This window comes from Gracilinanus agilis, chromosome 2 (genome assembly GCF_016433145.1).
Source record: "Gracilinanus agilis isolate LMUSP501 chromosome 2, AgileGrace, whole genome shotgun sequence".
Taxonomy (NCBI): Eukaryota; Metazoa; Chordata; class Mammalia; order Didelphimorphia; family Didelphidae; genus Gracilinanus; species Gracilinanus agilis.
This window is the reverse complement of record NC_058131.1, coordinates 455,477,377-455,501,123: the sequence shown is the minus strand read 5'-3', so window position 1 is coordinate 455,501,123 and position 23,747 is coordinate 455,477,377. Positions and strand designations below refer to the sequence as shown.

Genomic DNA, 23,747 nt, shown 5'->3' with positions numbered 1-23,747 from the left:
AGCAAGAACAAAAAAACAATACCCCCATTTACAAAAAAGTAGTCAAGCAAAACAGATTTCTGTATTTGTAATGTCAAAAACCAAATTTCATTCTACACTCTTGAAAAGTCCTTCATCTCTCTATCAGGAAATGGGTAGCCTTTTTGTTAAAAACTAAATTAAACTCTGGTTCTTAATTTCCATAGAGTTTATTAATATTTACTTGAATAAGAGAAGGCAGAGAGAAGGAAGCTGTTTCTTTTTTTTTATTCTTTTCTTAAACCCTAACCTTCCATCTTGGAGTCAATACTATGTATTGGCTCCAAGGCAGAAGAATGGTAAGGATAGGCAATGGGGGTTAAGTGACTTGCCCAGAGTCACACAGCTGGGAAGTGTCTGAGGTCAGATTTGAACCTAGGACCTCCTGTCTCTAGGCCTGGCTCTCAATCCACTGAGCTACCCAGCTGCCCCTGAAGGAAGCCTATTCTAAACTAGCCACATGGCTCTCTCCACCACTGTCCTTTCACTGCATCCCCTAGTGAAGAGAGAGACCTTACTTCCTGGAACCCCCTTTTTTATATCTTTTCCTTTACCCTGGATCCTAACCTGATCCTTTCTGGGTTATGTGCCTAGGTCACTGTCCCGTGGTGACCCATGCTGGAGTACTGACTTGATGTAGGGCTAGTAGTACTGGGATACAGGTAGGACTGAAGTATGTGATCCTGGGGGGGAGGGGTTCTTTTCACACATCTTTCAACATGAGTCCTCTTGTGGTTGGTCATCATGCTGATTAAAGTTTCTAAGTCTTTCAAAATTATTTCTCTTTACAAGATTATTGCCATTAAATAAATTGTTCTGTTTACTTCATTCTTCATAAGTTCTTGCCAGTCTTCTCAGGTTTCTCTGAAACCATTCCCATCACCATTTCTTACAGCAAAATGGGATTCCATCACATTGATTCTGCTCATTTTGTTCTCTAAATTCTTATAGTGTTTTGGGCTGTATGGTTTTTGTTTTTGTTTCTTTATTTGTTTTTAGTGTTTTGGCATGTGGATTTGGAACCTGACTGCATTGAAGTTAGATCTAGGTTTTCTTTACAGCATTTATCACAGTGCTTGACATATTAAATGTACTTAAATATTTTTTAATTGAGACTTAAGATCTCCCTTATTTTGGGAGTTTCAATTTGCTGTTAATCATTTTTTATTTAATCTTACCAGACCAAAGATCATTCTTGGCAGGGAAAAATGATGCTAAATAAGAGTTGAGAGTAGTACCTTTTTTAAAAAAAATCTACAATCTCATCCATTTTAAACTCTTGTGTTTTCTTTGATCTACCTTTTTTCCCAATATAACTTCCTTTTTTTTCCACTTCATTATTCTATTCCCCTCTGACCCAATATGTGTATGATTCCTTTATATTTGGTATACAAACTTTGATGCCACTAATCTCCTTGGAGAGTATTTTTGCTTTTTTCTTTGTATCCACTTTGCCCAGAGAGCTAGAGACACTTGTATTCCTTTACTAGGTAGAAAACAGTGAAGTTAGCACCTAGTTAGCAAGAATAATTAAGCCAAATAGGAGGAAGCTTTCTTTAGCTAGCTTGCCCCGCCCTTCCACTGTAGGCATAATTTCCAGCTGCTTCATTGCAAAAAGGGTCTTATTTTCCTTTTGCCACAAGGTGGTTCTTTCCCAGGCCTCCCGCCTTCCCCCCTCCCCCCCCATTCCCCAACCCTCAAGAAGCTATGTATCACAGAGTCTGAGGTCTCTTCTTTGTCTTCTAACTGAATTTATCTCATAATTAATGGGACATTGCTTTTCATTGCTGGGGGTCTGCCTGGGAAATGGTTGTGAAATTTGCCTTGGAAGACAGAATTGCAGTTCTGGCTATAAGCATATTATGGTTTAAAATGCCAATGTCTAACAGTGGTCCCATTGACTGTACCTATCCACCAATCAGTATTATTGTTGTGGTTAGTTTATGTGGAACTTTATAGTTATCAAATACTTTCAAGTACATCAACCCATTTAATTTTTACAGATATGTAGTGACAACATGGGATTTGGAATCAGGTGACCCATGTTTCAAATCCTCACCTTTCTACTTATTAATATGTGAATTGGGGAAAGTCACTTACCCTCATGAGATTGACCTAAATGATATGCAAAAGCACCTTCCAACTCTGAATTCTCTGGATCATGGTATTATTTTATTTCCTATTTTAAAGGCACTAGGTAACTAAAGTGAGTAAATGGCAGGCAAAGGAAGAGGGTATACCACCAATGGTGAGAGAAGAAAGGATAAAGAACATGACTAACTTGAACTATTTGACAATATTTTCTTATACTGACCCCTGGTTACCATCAACTCTTGAGTTGTCAACAAAGGAATATTTTTGTTGTAGGTATTGTAATAGGTAACTGGAATAGGTAGGGGATTAGAAGGGGAGACACAGGTACAGCTGGGGTAAAATTAATCCCTCAACTGGATTGGGAAGGTAACAAACTATCACACACTTAGCTGAGGAATAACAAGATAACAGAAAACAAACACAGCCAGGGAAAACAGTTTAACTCAACAGTTGGTTCTTGTAGTCTGGGAAGGAGAAATCAAGGAAGCTTTTATAAAAGATTTTAATAGTTAACAAGGACAGGAAAGGGAGGTAAGAGGAATCAACTGTCATTAAGTCTATGGGTTAACTGCCAGGGAATGTTGGAATGGGAAAATGGTTACTCTGTCACTAACTATAAACAGCCAGGCAGGGCTGATTAGGCAGGGTAAATGGGTATCTCATGGAGCAATCCACTGGATGTTTCCTAGATGTATCATGTCCTAGGAAACTTCTGGTATACAGCAAAGTAATCTACTAGGAGTTAGGGAATATAGGATTTTCTGTGGATGTCCACCAGCCCAGAAAATTCCTATCTCAACCTGGTCTTGAAGGTCTTACAGTAAACTCCAAAGTATAGCTCCACAGTTCAAGATCCCAGTACCAATCCACAGGCTCTCCGGTCAGTTGCCAAAACCTCAACTCCACAATTCTTTCCCTAAAAGCAAAACTGCCAGCTTTCAGTCACTGTGTGCTCAAGCCTCTGCCAACTTTCCAGGTTTGGAATTTTCAGCTCCTGCCAGTTTTTGCCTGGTCTGCGTTTTGCTAATTTATAATAAATCCTTATCTACAATTTTCCTATAACAGTATTCAGGCCCAGCTTAGGAATGATTCTTTCAAGTAGTCATTTTTTCTTCTTGTATGTTTGTTTGTTTTCCATTTATTTTGTAGTTTGGTGAGTTTAACCGAATCTTCTGTTGAGTTGAGTGTCAGAAGATAGGAAGATGCCTAAACCCAGTACGGTTGCCATAATGTTGACCACCCTTTTTGGTGCAGCTGTGGGAGGCTTATTCATATGGAAAGCCTACCAGCGCTGGAGGGACATCACCGCCAAAGGAGTGGAGGAGGAGGAGGAGAAGGAGGAGGAAAAAGACAATAATAAAGAATTGGCTCCAAGGAAACTACCACCACCACCATTATCATTCTTGGTTGTTCCCAATGTCTCACAAGTGGAAAGGATCCTCAGAGAGAATGTGGTTATTGTGTCTGAGAGGGAAGAATGGGAGAGAGTGGAATCTTTTTTCTGGGAGGAGTTGGAACAATGTCCAGTCCTTGGAATTGACTGCGAATGGGTAAGTGACAAGGCAGAAAGTAAACAAATAATCCCTATTCCCAATACCCCAAAACTTCCTTTTCTAACTAATTTATTTAGAGAGTAGATGGGTAGAGAATAAGATCAGGGAGAAACTAGCACTGGATTTGTAACAAAATGGGTTTTTAGCAGATGGGATAGCTATTAATCATTCACCTAGTATCTAAATAGGTAACCTGAAGGGATGGTAGGAGCTCTAACCAGAAAAGAGGTTAAGTCTTCTTATTAAAATAAGGTTAAACTTCTTAGGATCTTTTGGGAGGTTTTAAAAAAAAGAGTCATCATAATAGATAATATTCAAATTCAGTTGACTAAATTTAACTTAGAATATAGATAAACAAACACCAATACTTTGATTAATATAGTAGATAAATTGTTGAAAAAATAACCATCCAGAATATGGGCATGCATGGGAAGTTAGCAAAAAGCCAGTAAGTAAAATAAAAATAGATTTAATTTAGTAAATATTTGTGTGCCTAATATGTGCAAAGGTACTATTCTTTTTGAGCCACTTGGACCCATTGAGAAGTTATTTACTATTAATTTATTTAAATTTTAAATATTTTATTTTAATGACAAATTTCCACATAAGTTTTCCAAAGTTAAATGATCCAAATTATCTTCTTCCCTTCCTACCCCTGGAGCTGGCAAGCAATTCAGTCTATACATGTATTATCATGCAAAATATATTTCTATATTATTCATTTTTGTAGGTGAATAATCTCATAAAACAAAACCCCCAAAATATATATTGATATATGTTTTATATTTAATATAGAAATAATAAACCATATTTTTTCATCTGTATTCCTAATCTAAGAGTTCTTTCTCTGGAGGTGGATAGCATTCTTTTTCATAAGTCTCTCAGAATTGTTCTGGATCCTTGTATTGCTGTTGGTAGCAAAGTCTATCACATTTGATCATTCCACAACATGGCAGTTACTGTGTACACAGTGTTTTCCTGGATCTGCTTATTTGGATCTGCTTTCACTCTGCATCAGTTCACGTAGGTCTTTCCAATTTTTTCTGGATCATCTTTTTCATTATTATAGCACACTAATATTCTATCACCATCACATACCACCATTTGTTCAGCTATTCCCCAGCTGAGGGACATCCCTTTAGTTTCCAATTTTTTCAGACCTAGTAGTAGTGGTATTACTGGATCAAAGATTTTCCATTGTTTTATATCCCTTTGGATATAATTCCAAATTGCCCTCCAGAATGGTTGTATTAGTTCACAACTCCACCAGCAATGCATTAGTGTCCCAATTTTGTCACATCCCCTCCAACATTTGTCATTTTCCTTTACTGTCATATTGGCTAATCTGATAGGTGTGAGATGATACCTTAGTGTTGTTTTAATTTGCATTTCTCTTGATTAGAGAAAGAGGTATTTAGAACATTTTCTCATATGATTATTATTTATAGCTTTCATTTCATCATCTGAAAACTGTCTATTAATATCCTCTGCCCATTTATTAATTGGGGAATGAATTAGATTTTTATAAATTTGACCTAGCTCTTTATATATTTGAAAAATGAGACTTTTATCAGAGAAATTTGTTATAAAATTTTTTTCCAGTTTGTCGTTTCACGTCTTTTTTTTTTTTTTTATTTTAAACCCCTAACTTCTGTGTATTGACTTATAGGTGGAAGAGTGGTAAGGGTAGGCAGTGGGGGTCAAGTGACTTGCCCAGGGTCACACAACTGGGAAGTGTCTGAGGCTGGATTTGAACCTAGGACCTCCCATCTCTAGGCCTGGCTCTCAATCCACTGAGCTACCCAGCTGCCCCCTGTTGTTTCACTTCTAATTTTGGCTACATTGGTTTTGTTTGTAGAAAACCTTTTAAATTTAATATAATCAAAATTATTCATTTTATAACTTATAATGTTCTCTCTCTTGTTTGGTATTATTCCCTTCTCCATAGATCTGACAGCTAAACTATTCTATGTTCCCCTAATTTACTTATAATATTACTCTTTATGTTTGTCATATACCCATTTTGAACCTTATTTTGGTATAGGGTGTGAGATATTGATCTAAACCTATTTTTTTGCCATATTGTTTTCCAATTTTCCCAGCAGTTTTTTTTTTTTAAATAATGAGTTCTTATACCAAAAGCCTGATCTTTGGGTTTATCAAACACTAGATTGCTGAGGTCATTTACCCCAATCTATTCCATTAATCTATCCTTCTGTTTCTTAGCCAATACCTGATTGTTTCTTAAAAAATTTTTTTTTCTTTATTTTATTCCAGTAATAAGTTTATACTTAAGCTTTCCTAGGTTATTTAATTCATGCTGTCTCTGTCCCCTCTTCCCTACCACCTCCTCAAGTTGATAAGCAATTCAACTGGTTATATATGTATTATCACTGAAAACCTAAGTCATATTTTTTTTCTGCATTTCTACTCCAACAGTTCTTTTTCTATATGTGGATAGCATTCTTTTTCATAAGTCTCTCAGATTATCCTGGATCATTGTATTGCTATTAGTAGAAAAGTCTATTACATTTGATCATCTGACAATGTTTCAGTTGTCATTTACAATGTTCTCTTAGTTCTGCTTATTTCATTCCACATCAGTTTATATAGGGCTTTCTAGTTCTTTTCGAAATCATCTGGTACATCATTCTTTATAGCACAATAGTATTCCATTACCATCATATAACACAATTTGTTCAGCCATTCTCCAATTGGGGGGACATCCCCTCAGTTTCCAATTTTTTGCCATCACAAAAAGCACAGCTATAAATAATTTTGTACAATTATGTCTGTTCCATTTTTAAAAATCTCTTAGGGATACAGATCTAATAGTGGTATTGCTGATCAAAAGATATGCATTTTTTAAAAGCCCTTCGGACATAATTCCAAATTGCCTTCCAGAATGGTTGGATCAATTCACAACTCCACCAGCAATGCATTAGTGTCCCAATTTTGCCACATTCTCTCCAACATTTATTATTTTCCTGTACTATCATATTAGTCAGTATGCTAGGTGTAAGGTGATACTTGAGAGTTGTTTTGATTTGCATTTCTCTAATCAGGAGGGATTTTGAACATTTTTTCATATGATTATTGGTAGCTTTGATTTCTTCATCTGAAAACTGCCTATTCATATCCCATGACCATCTGTCAATTGGGAAGTGACTTGGTTTCTTATAAATTTGACTTAGTTCTTTATATATTTGAGAAATGAGACTTTTGCCATAGATATTTGTTATAAAATTTTTTCCCCAATTTTAGCTTCCCTTCTAATCTTGGTTGCATTGATTTTGTTTTACAGAACCTTTAATATAATAAAAATTATTCATTTTACATCTTGTAATGTTCTCTATCTCTTGTTTCATCTTAAATTCTTCCTTTCTCCATATATCTGAGAGGTAAACTATTCTATGGTCGCCTAATTTGCTTATAATATCACAGTTTATATTTGTCATCTATCCCTTTTGAACTTTCTTGGTATAGGGTGTGAGATATTGAACTAAACCTAATTTTTGCATTACTGTTTTCCAATTTTCCCAGCAGTTTTTGTCAAATAGTGAGTTCTTATCCTAAAACTGGGGTCTTTGGGTTTATCAGACACTAGATTGCTGAGGTCATTTACCCCTAGTCTATTCATTGATCCACCCTTAGCCAGTTCCAGATTGTTTTGGTGATCACTGCTTTATGGTACAGTTTAAGATCTGGTGCTGCTAGGTGCCGTCCAGTTTTTTTTTTTATTAGTTCTCTTGATATTCTTTATGTTTTGTTCTTCTAGATGAATTTTGTTATTACTATTTCTAGCTTTTAAAAATAGGTTTTGGCAGTTTGATTGGTATAACACTGAATAAGTAAATTAATTTAGGTAGGATTATCATTTTTATCATATTAGTTTGACCTACCCATCAGCAATTCATGTTTTCCCAGTTTAGTTTTATTAGTGTGAAAAGTGTTTTATAATTGTGTGCATATAATTCCTGTGTTTGTCTTGACAAGTAGATTCCCAAGTATTTTATATTGTCTAGAGCAATGATGGGCAAAAAAAAAAAAATGATGGTGTCTGGGCCAGATGCGGGGGTGGCCCCCTGAAATGTTCTATCCAGCCACCAACATTATTCCTAATCTGACGAATACAATGAGTAGGATACAATACAATGAAACTTTGAAAGAGTTGCCTTAGAAACAGACTGACAGATGAACATTTCCTTTCTTTTGGCCCCCTCTTTAAAAAGTTTGCCTATCATTGGTCTAGAGTGATTTATAAATGGAACTTCTCTTTCAAATCTTGCTGCTGGGCTTTGTTGAAAATATATAGAAAAAGATTTGTAGGGATTTATTTTGTATCCTGAAACTTTGCTAACATTATTATTTCACTTAGTTTTTTAGTTGCTTTTCTAGGATTCTTTAAGTATACTATCATTATCCACAAAGAAGGATAGTTTAATTTTCTTATTGCTTACTTCAATTCCTTCAATTTCTTTTTCTTCTCTAATTGCTAATGCTAACATTTCTAGTATAATATTAAATAATAGTGGTGATAATGGGCATCCTTGCTTTACTCCTGATCTTATTGGGAAGACTTCTAACTTATTCCCATTGCAGATGATATTTGCTGATGGTTTTAAATAAATTCAATGCATTATTTTAAGGAAAGGCCATTGTATTCCTATACTTGCTAGTGTTTTCAACAGGAATGGGTGTTGTATTTTGTCAAAGGCTTTTTCTGCATTTTTTGAGATAATCATGTGATTTCTATTAGTTTAATTACTGATATGGTCAATTATGCTGATAGTTTTCCATATATTAAACTAGCCTTGCATTCTTGGTATAAATCCAATCTGGTCATAGTGAATAATGCTTGTGATATATTGTTTTAGTCTCTTTGCTAGTATTTTATTTAAGATTTTTGCATCAATGTTCATTAAGAAAATTGGTCTGTAATTTTCTTTCCATTTTTGACCTTCCTGGCTTAGGTGCCAGCACCATATTTGTGTCATAAAAATAATTTGGTTGGACTCCTTCTTTACTAATTTTACCAAATAATTTGTATAATTATTGGAATTAATTGTTCTTTAGATGTTTAATAGTTCACTTGGGAATCCATCTGGCCCTGGAGATTTTTTCTTAGGGAGTTCATTGATGGCTTGTTCAATTTCTTTTTCTAAGATGGTATTATTTAAGTATTCTATTTCCTCTTTTTTTTTAAGCCAGGCAATTTATATTTTTAAAATATTTATCCGTTTCACTAGATTATCAGATATATTGTCATATATAATTGGGTGAAATAGCTCTTAATGATTGCTTTTCCTCTTCATTAGAGGTGAAATCTCCCTTTTCATTTTTCATATTGGTTAATTTGAATCTCTTCTTTTTTTTTAATCAAAGTAACCAATGCTCTATTTTATTTTAATTTTTAAATTTTATCATAGCAACTCCTAGTTTTATCTATTAGTTCAATAGTTCTTTTACTTCTATTTTATTAATTTCTTCCTTGATTTTTAGGATTTCCAATTTAGTCTTTAGTTGGGGATTTTCAATTTCTTCTTTTTTCTAGTTTTTTTTTTAAGTTGCATGCCCAATTCATTTCTCTGATTTTTCTGTATTTTACTAATATAAACCTTCAGGGATATAAATTTTCCTGAGTATTACTTTGGCTGTATCCCATAAATTTTTATATGTTTTCTCATCATCTTTCTTTTCAATAAAATCAGTGAATATGATTTGTTGTTTGACTTACCCTCTTGTAGAATAATATTAGTTTCCAATTAATTTTTAATTTGCCTTTCTAGGAACTGTTATTGATTATAGTTTTTATTGAATTATGATCTGAAAACATTGTATTCATGATTTCTGCTTTTTTGCATTTGGTTTTGAACTTTTCATGCTCTAGCACATGGTCAAATTTTGTATACATACCATGTGCTGCTGAAAAAAAACTATATTCCTTTTTTATCCTTATTCAGTTTTCTCCAGATACCTATTAAATCTAACTTCTAAAAATTAATCTACTTCCTTTACTTATTTCTTATTTATTTTTTGGTTAGATTTGTCTAGTTCTGATAGGGGAGGTTTGAAGGTCCCCCACTAGTTTAGTTTTACTGTCTGTTTGCTCCTGGTGCACTTTTAGTTTCTCCTTTAAAATCTATATACTAGGGTATCCCTCGATTGGGGAATGACTGAACAAATTGTGGTATATGATGGTGATGGAATACTATTGTGCTGTAAGGAATGATGAACTGCTTGATTCATATATGAACTAGAAAGACCTTCATGAACTGATGTGGAGTGAAATGAGCAGAACCAGAACATTGTACACAGAAAGTGAAACATTGTGGAACAATCAAATGTAATAGACTATGCTACTAATAGCTATGCAATGATCAAGGATGTAATGAGGGTTTAAAAGGTGGATCTTTTATGGAGATTGATAAAGCTGTAGGCAGTCAGGAAGCTAGTGTGGCTTAACCTCAAGCTGTTACTGATCGTGCTGGATGTAGGAATGACCAGCACCCAGTGTCTAAGCCAGCCAAGGGATTTATGTAATTTCCCTTGACAAGGATTGAATCCCCTTTAAGAAGATTGCCTTTCAGCCTCTAACCCAGGTGAGGAAGTAACTCTTATTGGATGACAATGAGATTTGACAGGAAGGGAAGTGTAGTGCTTCCTGTCTAATGGCAATGAAGTTACTTTGCCCCCCTCCTACAATCTTTTTTTTTAAACCCTTAACTTCTGTGTATTGGCTCATAGGTGGAAGAGTGGTAAGGGTGGGCAATGGGGGTCAAGTGACTTGTCCAGGGTCACATAGCTGGGAAGTGTCTGAGGCCGGATTTGAACCTAGGACCTCCCGTCTCTAGGCCTGACTCTTGTTACAATTAAAAATAATAAAGACTGATATAAATATAGAAATTAGTAGTTTAATTAAAGCCATGCTGATAGGGATAAAATCATTAGACCACGCGCCTGTAAGAATTCACATTGCCTCTGCCATTTTTACCTTTCAAATCGTCCTGCGCCTGCTAGCTAAGAGACCACTTCCTCCTCACCCAGGAGATCTATCACCTCTCTTACATCATCATACTTCCTGTTTGCCATGAGGAATCATGGGAAATGTAGTTTCAAAGTCTCCCATATGTCCATAGGAAATATATAACATACTTTTAAATGGCATCTCCCAAATTCCAATTATACACTCTCAATCCACTGAGCTACCCAGCTGCCCCCCCCTCCTAGAATCTTGATCAGCAGTTTACCTAGATCAGAGTTTAAGGGAGGAGCCACTAGCTCATAAGTTAAACTAAGGTTGTATTTGAAAGGTTGATTAGGGAAAAGGGTTTGGCGAGTGGGTTAGGAAACCTATGAATCTAGTCTAGTACTGCCTCCTTGATCTAAGTTAAGGATGTTGAAGAACTCCTTGCTATGATCTTCAGCTATCCCAGGGGATCAGCCTTGGGACAGAAACAAATGATCTCTTGATGGTAATATAGAGCAATCTCTTGATAGGGTATATCTAATTGTTGTTCCTATTGGGTCAACAAGGTTCTCCTAAACCTACCTAACCTAGGAAACTAAGATCCCATTTTCCTCCTCCCGGCCACCCTGGATCCCCAAGGGGTAGAAGTGAAGGAGAGAAGAGAAGTAGGGAAAGAACAGAACAGAACCCAGCCCTGGGTTTCCAGAGCTTTATATACCCTGGGTCCAACTGGCAGTTGGTACTTGCTCTCTTGCTCAAGCCACAGTCAACATTCTAACCAGGGCAATTGACAGGTTTCCCCCAAGCAAACATGGCAATATTAATCCTATATTACAAGGATAATCCCATGGAATTTATGAAAAAGAATGCTATCCACATCTAGAGAAAGAACTATGGGAGTAGAAATGCAGAAGAAAAACCTATGATTTTCACTTGGTTATATGAATATATGATTTGGAATTGTGTTTTTAAAAGCTTACTCTATTACAAATATGAATAATATGCAAATAGGTTTTGAGTTACAAGACATATAAACCAGTGGAATTGCTTGTCAGATCCAGGTTGGGGGAAGGAAGAGGGGAGGGAGAGAACATGAATCATGGAAACATGGAAAAATATTAAAAAAAAAATACCGTGGGAAAAAAATATAGATGTTATACCATTTGGAACATATATATTAAGTACTGATATCAGATCACTTAAGATTGTCTATACTACCTTTTATCAAATTATAATTATCTTCCTTATCTCTTTTATCCAGATCTATTTTTGCTTTAACTTTGTCTGAGATCATGATTGCTACTCCTGCTTTTTTTGTCTTAGTTGAAGCCCAATATATTTTGCTCCAGCCCCTTACCTTTACATTGTGTGTGTCTTCCTGTGTAAAATGTTTTTATTGTAAACAACATATGGTAGGATTCTGGTTTTTTAATCTACTCTGCTATCCACTTCTGTTTTTTGGGTGAGTTCATCTCATTCACATTCACAGTTATGATTACCATCTGTGTATTCCCCTCCATCTTGATTTTCTCTTAATCCTGATCTTTCTCCTTTGACTCTTTCCCCCCACACCAGTGTTTTGCTTTTAATCACTGCCCCCATTCACCCTCCTTTATATTACTCCCCTTCCCACCACCTCCCTTCTTATTCTAACCCTTCTACTTCTCTATAGGGTAAGATAAGATTCTTTACCCCAGAGAATCTGGCTGTTATTCCCTCTCTGAGCCAATTCCAGTGAGAATAAGCTTTAAGTATTACCTGTCAGCACTCTCCTTTCCTCCACTGTAATAGTTTTTTCCTCCATGCCTCTTTATGTGATATACTTTATATCATTTTACTTCTCTCTTCCCATTACTCTTAGTGCAACTCCCTTTTTCACCCCATGATTTTTTTCATATCATCCTAAATAGGTTACTTATGACACCTTCTGTTAATATATATACTTCTTCTAACTACTATGATAATGATAAAAAATTTTTAGGAGTTAACAGATATCATCTTTCCATATAGGAATATAAACAATTTGATCTTATTGATACCCTTACATTTTTTCTCTTCCTTATTTCCCTTTTTATGCTTCTCTTGAATTTTGTATTTGGACATCATATTTTCTGCTCATCTGATCTTTTCTTCAGGAATGCTTGGAAATCTTCTGTTTTATGAAATGACAATATTTGTTAAATGACCAGGCATCCTGGGTATTTGATGGGCGTAGGTTTGAGATAGAGAAGAAAACTGTTAGTTGAGTACTAAACTTACTGAAGAAGACCAAGAATGACCTGGACATCTGTTTAGATGCCAGTAGCAAAGATCTGGATAGGATGGAATGAACTTCAAAGAGGAGAGGTGGTTTGGTAAATGATGGTGGCATAAGAAGTGACAGGGAAGCATAATGAGTGGGCCAGATCTTCCTGACCCTGTGTATCCATGAGGTTGCCAAGAGATATAGTGTCTTCAAGAAAAAGCTTGATTTCCTCCATCCTAAGAAAGGGGGAAGAATATGAAAGGAGAGCTGCTCTAGGATCATAGATTTGGAAAGTCATCTAATCCACCCCCATCATTTTATAGTGAGGTTAAATGACTTGTCTGAGAACACACAGGTCTTAGGGCAGAACAAAGATTTGAATTCCGGCCCTTTCCCTCTAGATCAGTGGTTCCCAAACTTTTTTGGTCTACTGCCCCCTTTCCAGAAAAAATATTACTTAGCCCCCTGGAAATTAATTTTTAAAAAATTTTAATAGCAATTAATAGGAAAGATAAATGTACCTGTGGCCATCTGTCCTCCTGGATCGCTGCAGCACCCACCAGGGGGCGGTAGCACCGACTTTGGCAATCACTGCTCTAGATGCAGTGAAGCCCAGCTGAGGAAGGTGCTCAGAGGTATGGACATTGGGAAAGGTTAAGACTATTTGGGCATGGTGGGTTGATGGTGGGGAGTGATGGCAGGAAGCTGAGGCAGGCTGCCTTCTTTATCTGTCCAGCATGGCTCATAGCAGTGGCACAGCCCCCCTAGGCAGGTGATTGATTGGACCGGTAGAAACAGCAACCACATTTATCCTTTCATGGAGAGGGACCTGATAGCTATGGGCTGGTCTCTCAGGTTCAGAATTAGAAGGAAAGTCTACTTCCCAGGCAGGAGAAGGCTATTCAGAGCAGAGAAAGAAAAGCATTGATAGAGCTGTGGCTTCAGAGGGTTGGGTGGCTTTAGACCTAAGGCACTGGAAGCTATATCTTTAGTCCCCTGAGCCACTTATATCTCCCTGACAGGATAACTTCTTTTATTTTTACTATTTTTTAAAATTTAATTTATCGATTTAGATCTTTCATGGTTACATGATTCATGTTCTTTCCCTCCCCTCCTTCCCCCAACCCCTCCCCTCTCCCGTAGCCAACAAGCAATTCCACTGGGTTTTACATGTGTCATTGATCAAGACCTATTTCCATATTATTAATATTTGCATTAGGGTGATCGCTTAGAGTCTACATTCCCAGTCATATCCCCATTGACCCATGTGATCAAGCAGTTGTTTTTCTTCTGTGTTTCTATTCCCACAGTTCTTTCTGTGGATGTGGATAGCATTCTTTCTCATAAGTCCCTGAAAATTGTCCTGGATTGCTGCTAGTAGAGAAGTCCATTACATTCGATTATGCCACAGTGTATCCATCTCTGTGTATAAGGTTCTCCTGGTTCTGCTCCTTTCACTCTGCATCAATTCCTGGAGGTCATTCCAGTTCACATGGGATTCCTCCAGTTCATTATTCCTTTCAGTACAATAGTATTCTATCACCAACAGATACCACAATTTGTCCTGACAGGATAACTTCTAAGGAAAAGAATTAGCTCAGCCCACATGGCAAGAGAACGCAGCAGACGTTTCTTCTACCATACCATAGGACTCTAAAGGTGTGTGTGGCAGCTTAGGGAGAGAGCCCCACCCAGCCAGGGTTGACTGCAGAGCCTCAGTATCTGGGATATAGGCCCAGTGGGCATGGGCTAGTTCTGGCTCAGATTATCTCAGCCCATAGCAGATTAGAAGCAGCAAATTAGAAGGGGAGTTGTGTTAGAGGCAACTGCAGTGAAAATGCTAAACAGCTGATGCCTTGACAGTCTGACAGTGACAAAGACAGGTTAAAAAAATACAACAACCTATAAAAAACTGGGGAAAGAACTCCAATATCCAGAAGCATTTTTATAGGTGCAGACAGCCCTCTATAATTTAGTAGCTCTTGAGGGCAGTACAGGATAAGAATGGGTGATAACCCTGAGTAATCAATAAAATGTTAGCAGCTGACAGTCATATTAGCCTTCTATGAGACACATTCTATTAAATGTCATCTGTTTTAGAGACAGGATTAGGGAATCTATTTTAGAAAGATTCCCATATAAAATGGGCAGTGAAAAAGAATCGGTGCTTTGAGGGGAGGGGTGTCAGGAAAATTTACTTAAGAAGAATGTCTTCCCTGACTAGGGGTAATAAGGTAAAGATTGTAAGGAATTTTAAATTGATACATTTAAGTTACTATTGTGCATATTTCTCAGGTGTTATCACTAGTAGAAGGGAAGTAACAACATTAATAATTCAAAATGACATGTAATTTTTTTCTTTATTAATACAATTTATTTCCAAGTATCTCATTTCTCCTTCCCCTCACAATTATAGGAGCATCATCAAACAGCTATGTGTGTATATATATACATATATATGCATAATATTGCATCACCCATTTTTCAGTTCATTCTCTGGAGGTGAACATTGACAAGTTATTCTTCAACTGTTAACTCTGTGGCTAAATATAATGCTCTCCTTTTCTGTTCATTGTAGTTCTTTCCAAGTTTTTAAAAAAATTAACCTGCTTATCATAGTATTCCATCAGAATCATATACTTTACACACAATCATATACATAATTTATTTAGCCTTTTCCCAACTGATGGACAGCCTCTCAGTTTCCAGTTCTTTCCTACCACAAAAAGAGCTGCTATAAATATTTTGGAACATATAGATTCTTATCCTTTTTCTTTGATTTCCTTGGCTAATGCATAATTTTGATATTAGAATATGTGTTCTAACTTTTTGTAATACAGGTTATCCCCAGAGTTGTAAGTATAATTTTAAGCTTTAATAACTGCAGTGAGATGATTTGAGACACCCTGTATAAGTGTGTTGTGCTTTGGAAGTTTAACTTAACATTGAACAGTAAAGTCACAGTGGAAAAATGTCATTTAGAAAGATGAGAAAGCCTTCCTTCTGTCCTATACCAAGCAAAATCCCTTTTTTTTCAATTTATGCTCTTTATGCAACTTCCTCATGTCCATAAGAAGTGGAGAAAATTTTCCTATAGGACAACTCAGCTTAAGGCTAATGTTTCTCTCATACTCCTTGGAGCATAAGAATTAGGAACAAATGTTTGTCTACTAAAGGGTTTTACTAATGGAGAAGATGAGTGTTACATATAATGGAAAAGTCTAAATGGTTGTCTTTGTGAATAGAGCAAGTGCTAAAGTGTGCATGTACTGCCAGAAGATGTAATCAATCAAAATATTAAGTGCCAACTATGAGCCAGGCACTGTGCTAAGTGTTGAGGCTAAAAAAAAAAAAAAAAAAGGCAAAAAGACAGTCTTTGCTCTCAGGCAACTTAATGGAGGAAACCAGGTGCAAACAAATATATTCAAAGCAAGCTAAATACATGATAAATATGACATAATTAACAGAGGAAGGTACTAGAATTAAGAATGGTTGGGGGAAGACTTCTTTTAGAAAGTGGGGTTTTAGTTGGTACTTAGAGGAAACCAGGGAAGTCAGAGCAGAAGGGAGGAAAGCTTTCTAAGCATTTGGTAGAGACAGAGAAAATGCCCAGAACTTAAAGGTGAAGTGTCTTGTTCTCAGACCAATATCACTATTTAAGAGTAAGGCTTAAGATTAGAAAGGTAGGAGGGGTCTAGGTTAATGTGAAGGGCTTTGAATATCAAACACTACATTGTGTATTTTGCTCCATGAATCAATAGGGGAGCCACTGGAATTTATTGAGCAGCTGGTGGTGAGCTAAATAAGTAATTGGAGTTTTTCAGGGACTGTCATGTCAGTAAGGGCTAGGGCAAGCAAAATTTTCCTGGGACAGGGTAAAATTGAAGAAGGTGCCAGTGGAAATTTGAGAGAAACCTGTAATTATTGCAGAATCCTAACAGCACTCCTGATACTACAGTACAGAGATCCTTTATCCCTGACTGCAGAGCAAATACAAAAAACAATTCCTTCCTTCGTCCCTTTCTCTCTCCCTCTCTTCCTTACTTCCCTCCCTCCCTTCTTTCTTTTCTTTCTCTCTTTTTTCCTTCTTTTCTTCTTTCATGTTTCCGTCTGCCTCTGTCTCTGTTTCTCTGTCAGTCTATATGTCTGTCTGTCTGTCTGTCTGTCTGTCTGTCTGTCTGTCTCTTTCTCCCTCCTTTCAATTCTAAATCCTATCCTATGGACTAGAATAGAAGATGGCTTAGGAATGTTCCACATCCTTTGCCCTCTGCTGCCATCATGTGGCTATTTCATTACAATTACTAAACTTTGAAAACAAATTGGCCTCTTTCTGCTTTAGAGAAGACTTAAGTCGTTGCCATCAGGAAGGAGATAATCTAGTCTAACATAAATCCAAAGGAAATTTGTTTCAGAGGTTAAAATATGGAGTTCATAATAAAATCTGATCTCTTAGACGTCATATAGACCAACCTCCTCATTTTGCAGATGAATAAACTGAGGTAGCAAGTTGGCACAGTGGATTGTGCTGGAATTGAGGCCTGGAATTAGAAAGACTTACCTTCCTTAAGTCACATTTTTTCCTCAGATACTTACTGGCTGTGTGACTCTGGGCAAGTCACTTAACCCTATTTTAGTTCCTCATCTGTAAAATGAGCTGGAGAAGGAAATGGCAAACTATTCCAGTTTCTTTGCTGAAAAGTCCCCAAATGAGGGTCACAAAGAATATGATGTGACTGAAGCAACTCAATAACAAAACAACCAAGAAATTAAGTGATTTGCCCAAAGATACATAGCTGGTGCTGAAAGCCAGGTTTGAACTTAGCCTGAATTCCAGTATTCTATCCATTATTATTATATATATTATATCCAACATAATATTCTATTATGTTGCCATCTTTATTTTCTAATGATGACAAACCAAATTAAATGAGCATTTTCATGTACACATTAAAAAAGAAAAGAGGATTGTGTATGAAACATTAAATCTCTATTATATACAGCTTGTTTATAGAGTTTATGCAATAAATTCAGCATTTAACTTTCAAAGAAGTCCTGCTTGTCTTCAATTCCTTTTGGCTTCTGTGAATTATAAATAATACTTCATTGTTCCCTTTTCTTTTTTTTAAATTCCTATCCTTAACTCCCTCTTTCTACAACTTCTCTCCTCAATGAATGAAAGAAAGAACAAACAAAACTATTGGAACAAATATGCATAGTCAAATGTCCCATATTATTGGTATCTAAAATTATGTCTCATTCCATGTCTTGAGTCCAATACCTTTTGGTCAGGAGGTAGTACTATGCTCCATCATCAGTCCTCTGGAGTCATGATTGGTCATTGCATTGATCAGAATTCTTAAAACTTACAAAGTTGTTTGTCTTTACAATATTGTAGTAAATTGTTTTCCTGTTCCTCCTTATTTCATTCTGCATCATTTCATACTAGTCTTCCTAGGTTTCTCTGAAACTGTCTTTTTATTTTGTACAATAATATTCCAGTATATTGAGATATCATAATTTGTTCAGCTAACATATGCCTCCCTCTAGCATATCCAGTTCTGTGAATAAGTAAATTAATTTAGGTAGGATAGTCATTTTTATTTTACTAGCTTATCCTACCCATGAGCAATTGATGTTTTTTCAGTTGTTTAGATCTAGTTTTATTTATGTGAAGAGTATTTTGTAGTTATGTTCAAATAATTCCTGAATTTGTCTTGGCAAGTAGATTCCCAGGTTTTTTATCTTGTCTAGAGTGATTTTATCTTTTTAATTTATTTTTTATTTTTTAAACATTTATTAATATTCATTTTTAACATGGTTACATGATTCATGCTCCTACTTTCCCCTTCACCCCCCGCACTCCCCCCACCCATGACTGATGCACATTTCCACTGGTTTTAACATGTGTCATTGATCAAGACCTATTTCCAAATTGTTGATAGTTGCATTGGTGTGGTAGTTTTGAGTCTACATCCCCAGTCATGTCCACCTCAACCCATGCATTCAAGCAATTGTTTTTCTTCTTCCTCTGAATGTGGGTAGTGTTCTTTACCATAAATCCCTCAGCGCTGTCCTGTGTCATTGCATTGCTGCTGGTACAGAAGTCCATTGCATTCGATTTTACCATAGTATATCAGTTTCTGTGTACAGTGTTCTTCTGGCTCTGCTCCTTTTGCTCTGCATCAGTTCCTGGAGGTCTTTCCAGTTCACCTGGAATTCCTCTAGTTTATTATTCCTTTGAGCACAATAGTATTCCATCACCAGCATATACCACAATTTGTTCAACCATTCCCCAACTGAAGGACATACCCTCCTTTTCCAGTTTTTTGCCACTACAAAAAACCCAGCTATAAATATTTTAGTACAGGTCTGTTTATCTATGATCTCTTTGGGGTACAAACCCAACAATGGTATGGCTGGATCAAAGGGCAGGCAGTCTTTTATAGTCCTTTGAGCATAGTTCCAAATTGCCAGCCAGAATGGTTGGATCAGTTCACAACTCCACCAGCAATGCATTAATGTCCCAATTTTGCCACATCCCCTCCAGCATTCATTACTCTCCCCTTCTTTCATTTTAGCCAATCTGCTAGGTGTGAGGTGATACCTCAGAGTTGTTTTCATTTGCATTTCTCTAATTATTAGAGATTCAGAACACTTTCTCATGTGCATATTGATACTTTTGATTTCTTTACCTGAAAATTGCCTTTTCATGTCTCTTGCCCATTTATCAATTGGGGAATAGCTTGATTTTTTTATACAATTGATTTAACTCCTTGTATATTTGAGAAATTAGACCCCTGTCAGAGTTTTTTGTTATAAAGATTTTTTCCCAATTTGTTGTTTCCCTTCTGATTTTGACTACATTGTTTTTGTTTGTACAAAAGCTTTTTAGTTTAATATAATCAAAACCATTTAATTAAATTTTGTAATTTTCTCTAACTCTTGCTTGGTTTTTAGGACTTTCCTTTCCTGGAGATCTGACAAGTATACTATTCTGTGTTCACTCAACTTATTTATAGTTTCCCTCTTTATATTCAAGTCATTCACCCATTCTGAATTTATCTTGGTGTAGGGTGTGAGATGTTGATCTAAACCTAATCTCTCCCATATTGTTTTCCAAATTTCCCAGCAGTTTTTGTCAAATAGTGGATTCATGTCCCAAAAGTTGGGCTCTTTGTGTTTATCATACACTGTCTTGCTGATGTCATTTACCCCAAGTCTATTCCACTGATCCTCCCTTCTGTCTCTTAGCCAGTACCATATTGTTTTGATGACTGCTGCTTTATAGTATAGTTTAATATCTGGTACTGCTAGGCCCCCTTCCTTCACATTTTTTTTCATTATTTCCCTTGATATTCTTGATCTTTTGTTCTTTCTAATGAACTTTGTTATAGTTTTTCCTAATTCAGTAAAGAAGTTTTTTGGTAGTTTGATAGGTATGGTGCTAAATAGGTAAATTAATTTAGGTAGAATGGTCATTTTTATTATGTTAGCTTGTCCTACCCATGAGCAATCAATGGCTTTCCAATTGTTGAGATCCAATTTTATTTATTTGGAAAGTGTTTTGTAGTTGTTTTCGTATAATTGCTGTGTTTGTTTTGGTAGATAGATTCCTAAGTATTTCATATTGTCTAGGGTGATTTTAAATGGTGTTTCTCTTTCTACCTATTGCTGCTGTGATATGTTGGAAATATATAGAAATGCTGGTGATTATGTGCATTTATTTTGTATCCTGCAACTTTGCTAAAGTTGTTGATTATTTCTACAAGCTTCTTAGTTGATTCTCTAGGATTTTTTAAGTAGACCATCATATCATCTGCAAAGAGTGATAGCTTAGTCTCCTCCTTGCCTATTTTGATACCTTCAATTTCTTTTTCTTCTCTAATTGCTACTGCTAGTGTTTCTAGTACTATGTTGAATAGTAGAGGAGATAATGGGCATCCTTGTTTCACTCCTGATCTTATTGGAAAGGCTTCTAATTTATCCCCATTGCATATGATGCTTGTTGATGATTTTAGGTATATACTGTTTATTATTTTTAGGAAAGGTCCTTCTATTCCTATACTTTTCAGTGTTTTCAATAGGAATGGATGCTGTATTTTGTCAAAGGCTTTTTCAGCATCTATTGAGATAATCATGTGATTTTTGTTTGTTAGACTGTTGATATGGTCAATTATGTGGATTATTTTCCTAATGTTGAACCATTCTTGCATTCCTGGTATAAATCCCACCTGATCGTGGTGGATGATCCTCTTGATCACCTGCTGGAGTCTCTTTGCTAGTATTCTATTTAGTATTTTTGCATCTATGTTCATTAGGGAGATTGGTCTGTAGTTTTCTTTCTCTGTTTTTGATCTCCCTGGCTTTGGAATCAGTACCATATTTGTGTCATAAAAGGAATTTGGTAGGACTCCTTCTTTGCTTATCATATCAAATAATTTGTATAGTATTGGGATTAGTTGCTCTTTGAATGTCTGATAGAATTCACTTGTGAATCCATCAGGCCCTGGCGATTTTTTCTTAGGGAGTTCTTTGATGGCTTGTTCAATTTCTTTTTCTGATGTGGGATTATTTAGGTATTCTATTTCTTCTGCTGTTAATCTAGGCAATTTATGTTTTTGTAAATATTCATCCATATCTCCTAAATTGTTATATTTATTGCCATGTAATTGGGTGAGATAGTTTTTAATGATTGCCTTAATTTCCCCTTCATTAGAGGTGAGGTCTCCCTTTTCATCTTTGATACTGTCAATTTGGTTTCTTCTTTCCTTTTTTTATTAGATTGACCAGTACTTTGTCTATTTTATCTGTTTTTTCAAAGTACCAGCTTCTAGTCTTATTTATTAATTCAATAGTTCTTTTACTTTCGATTTTATTAATTTCTCCCTTGGTTTTTAGTATTTCTAATTTAGTTTTCATCTGGGGATTTTTAATTTGCTCACTTTCTAATTTTTTGAGTTGCATGCCCAATTCATTGATCTCTGCCCTCCTTAATTTGTTAATATATGCACTCAAGGATATAAATTTCCCCCTGAGTACTGCCTTGGCTGCATCCCACAGAGTTTGGTAGGATGTCTCATCATTGTCATTTTCTTCAATGAAATTGTTGATTGTTTCTGTGATTTCTTCTTTGACTAACTGGTTTTGGAGAATCATATTATTTAATTTCCAATTAGTTTTTGATTTGCCTGTTCAGGTGCCCTTAGTAATTATTATTTTTGTTGCATTATGATCTGAGAAGGTTACATTTATTATTTCTGCTCTTTTGCATTTGTTTGCAATGTTTCTATGTTCTATTACATGGTCAATCTTTGTGAATGTACCATGTGCAGCTGAAAAGAAGGTGTATTCCTTTTTGTCCCTATTCATTTTTCTCCACATATCAATTAAATCTAATTTTTCTAGGACTTCATTCACCTCTCTTACCTCTTTCTTATTTATTTTTTGGTTTGATTTATCTAGATCTGAAAGAGGGATATTTAGATCTCCCACTAGAATGGTTTTACTATCTATTTCCTTCCTTCTTGTGCTCTGCCAGTTTCTCCTTTATGAATTTGGATGCTATGCCACTTGGTGCATACATATTGAGCACCGTTATTTCCTCATTGTCTAAACTGCCTTTAATCAGGATGTAATGACCTTCCCTGTCTTTTTTAATCATATCTATTTTTACTTTGGTTTTGTCAGAAATAATAATAGCCACTCCTGCCTTCTTTTTCTCATTTGACGCCCAAAAAATTTTGCTCAAGCCCTTAACCTTGAACATGTGTATGTCCACCTGCCTCATATGTGTTTCTTGTAGACAACATATGGTAGGATTTTGGTTTCTAATCCATTCTGCTATTTCCTTCCGTTTTATGAGCAAGTTCATCCCATTCACATTCAGAGTTATAATTATAGTTGTGCATTCGCTGACATTTTTGTATCCTCCCCTTGTTCTACCCCTTCTTCTTACACTATTTCCTTTTAAACCAGTGGTTTGCTTTAAACCAATAACCCTTATCCCCTCCCTTGATTTACTTCCCTTTCTACCCCCTCCCTTATTTTTCCTGTCTTTTTGTTTCTAAAGACCTAATGAATTCCCTCCCTCTTCTTCTCCCCTCCCTTTTTTGACCTCCCCACTCCCCTGCTCCCCTTGGTTTATCCCTTCTGACTTTCTCAGAAGGGTTAGATAAGAGTTTTATGTCCCAATGGATAGTATAGCTACTCTTCCTTCTCCGGGTTGATTACACTGAGAGTAAGGTTTGATTATTACCTCTTAATGCTCTCTTCCTCTCCTTATAATAGTATTTATCCCCTCTCCTTCCCATGCCCTCTTTGTGTGTAATAGAATATCCTATTTTTCTTATTCACTCAAGTTTCTCTTGATACCCCCATATCATCTTAGACCATTCAGCACTCCACCCTCTTCCCATAAATCATTCTTCTGACCACTATAATAGTGAATACTTAATAGTGAATAGAGTTCACTACAGAGAATTATACATAGCATTTCTCCACATAGGAATACAGATAATTAGATCTTATTGAGGCCCTTAAAAAGGCAAATTTAAGAATTATAAGTTTTCTTTCTTTCCCCTCTGTATCTTATTTACCTTTTCATGTTTCTCTTGATTTTTGTGGTTGGATATCAAACTTTCCATTTAGTCCTGGTCTTTTCTGTGCAAATACTTGGAAATCTTCAATTTTGTTGAATGCCCACACTCTCCCCTGGAAGTATATAGTCAGTTTTGATGGGTAGTTTATCCGTGGTTGAAGGCCCAGTTCTCTTGCCTTTCTGAATATCATATTCCAAGCCTTGCGGCCTTTTAGCGTGGAGGCTGCCAGATCCTGTGTGATCCTGATTGGTGCGCCTTGATTTTTGAAT

The 23,747-nt window shown here is 36.0% G+C and overlaps 1 protein-coding gene across 1 annotated transcript in view; it reads left to right on the top strand.

Annotated features, from left to right (window-relative positions):
* The window catches only part of LOC123237715 (exonuclease 3'-5' domain-containing protein 2-like), a 102,570-nt gene that overhangs the window by 11,350 nt on the left and 67,473 nt on the right, over window positions 1–23,747 (top strand). The window contains exon 2 of the mRNA XM_044664810.1: window positions 3,262–3,662. Within this exon, the coding sequence (XP_044520745.1) occupies window positions 3,315–3,662 (348 nt within the window). The 5' untranslated portion in view covers window positions 3,262–3,314. The remainder of the gene's footprint in view (window positions 1–3,261; window positions 3,663–23,747) is intronic.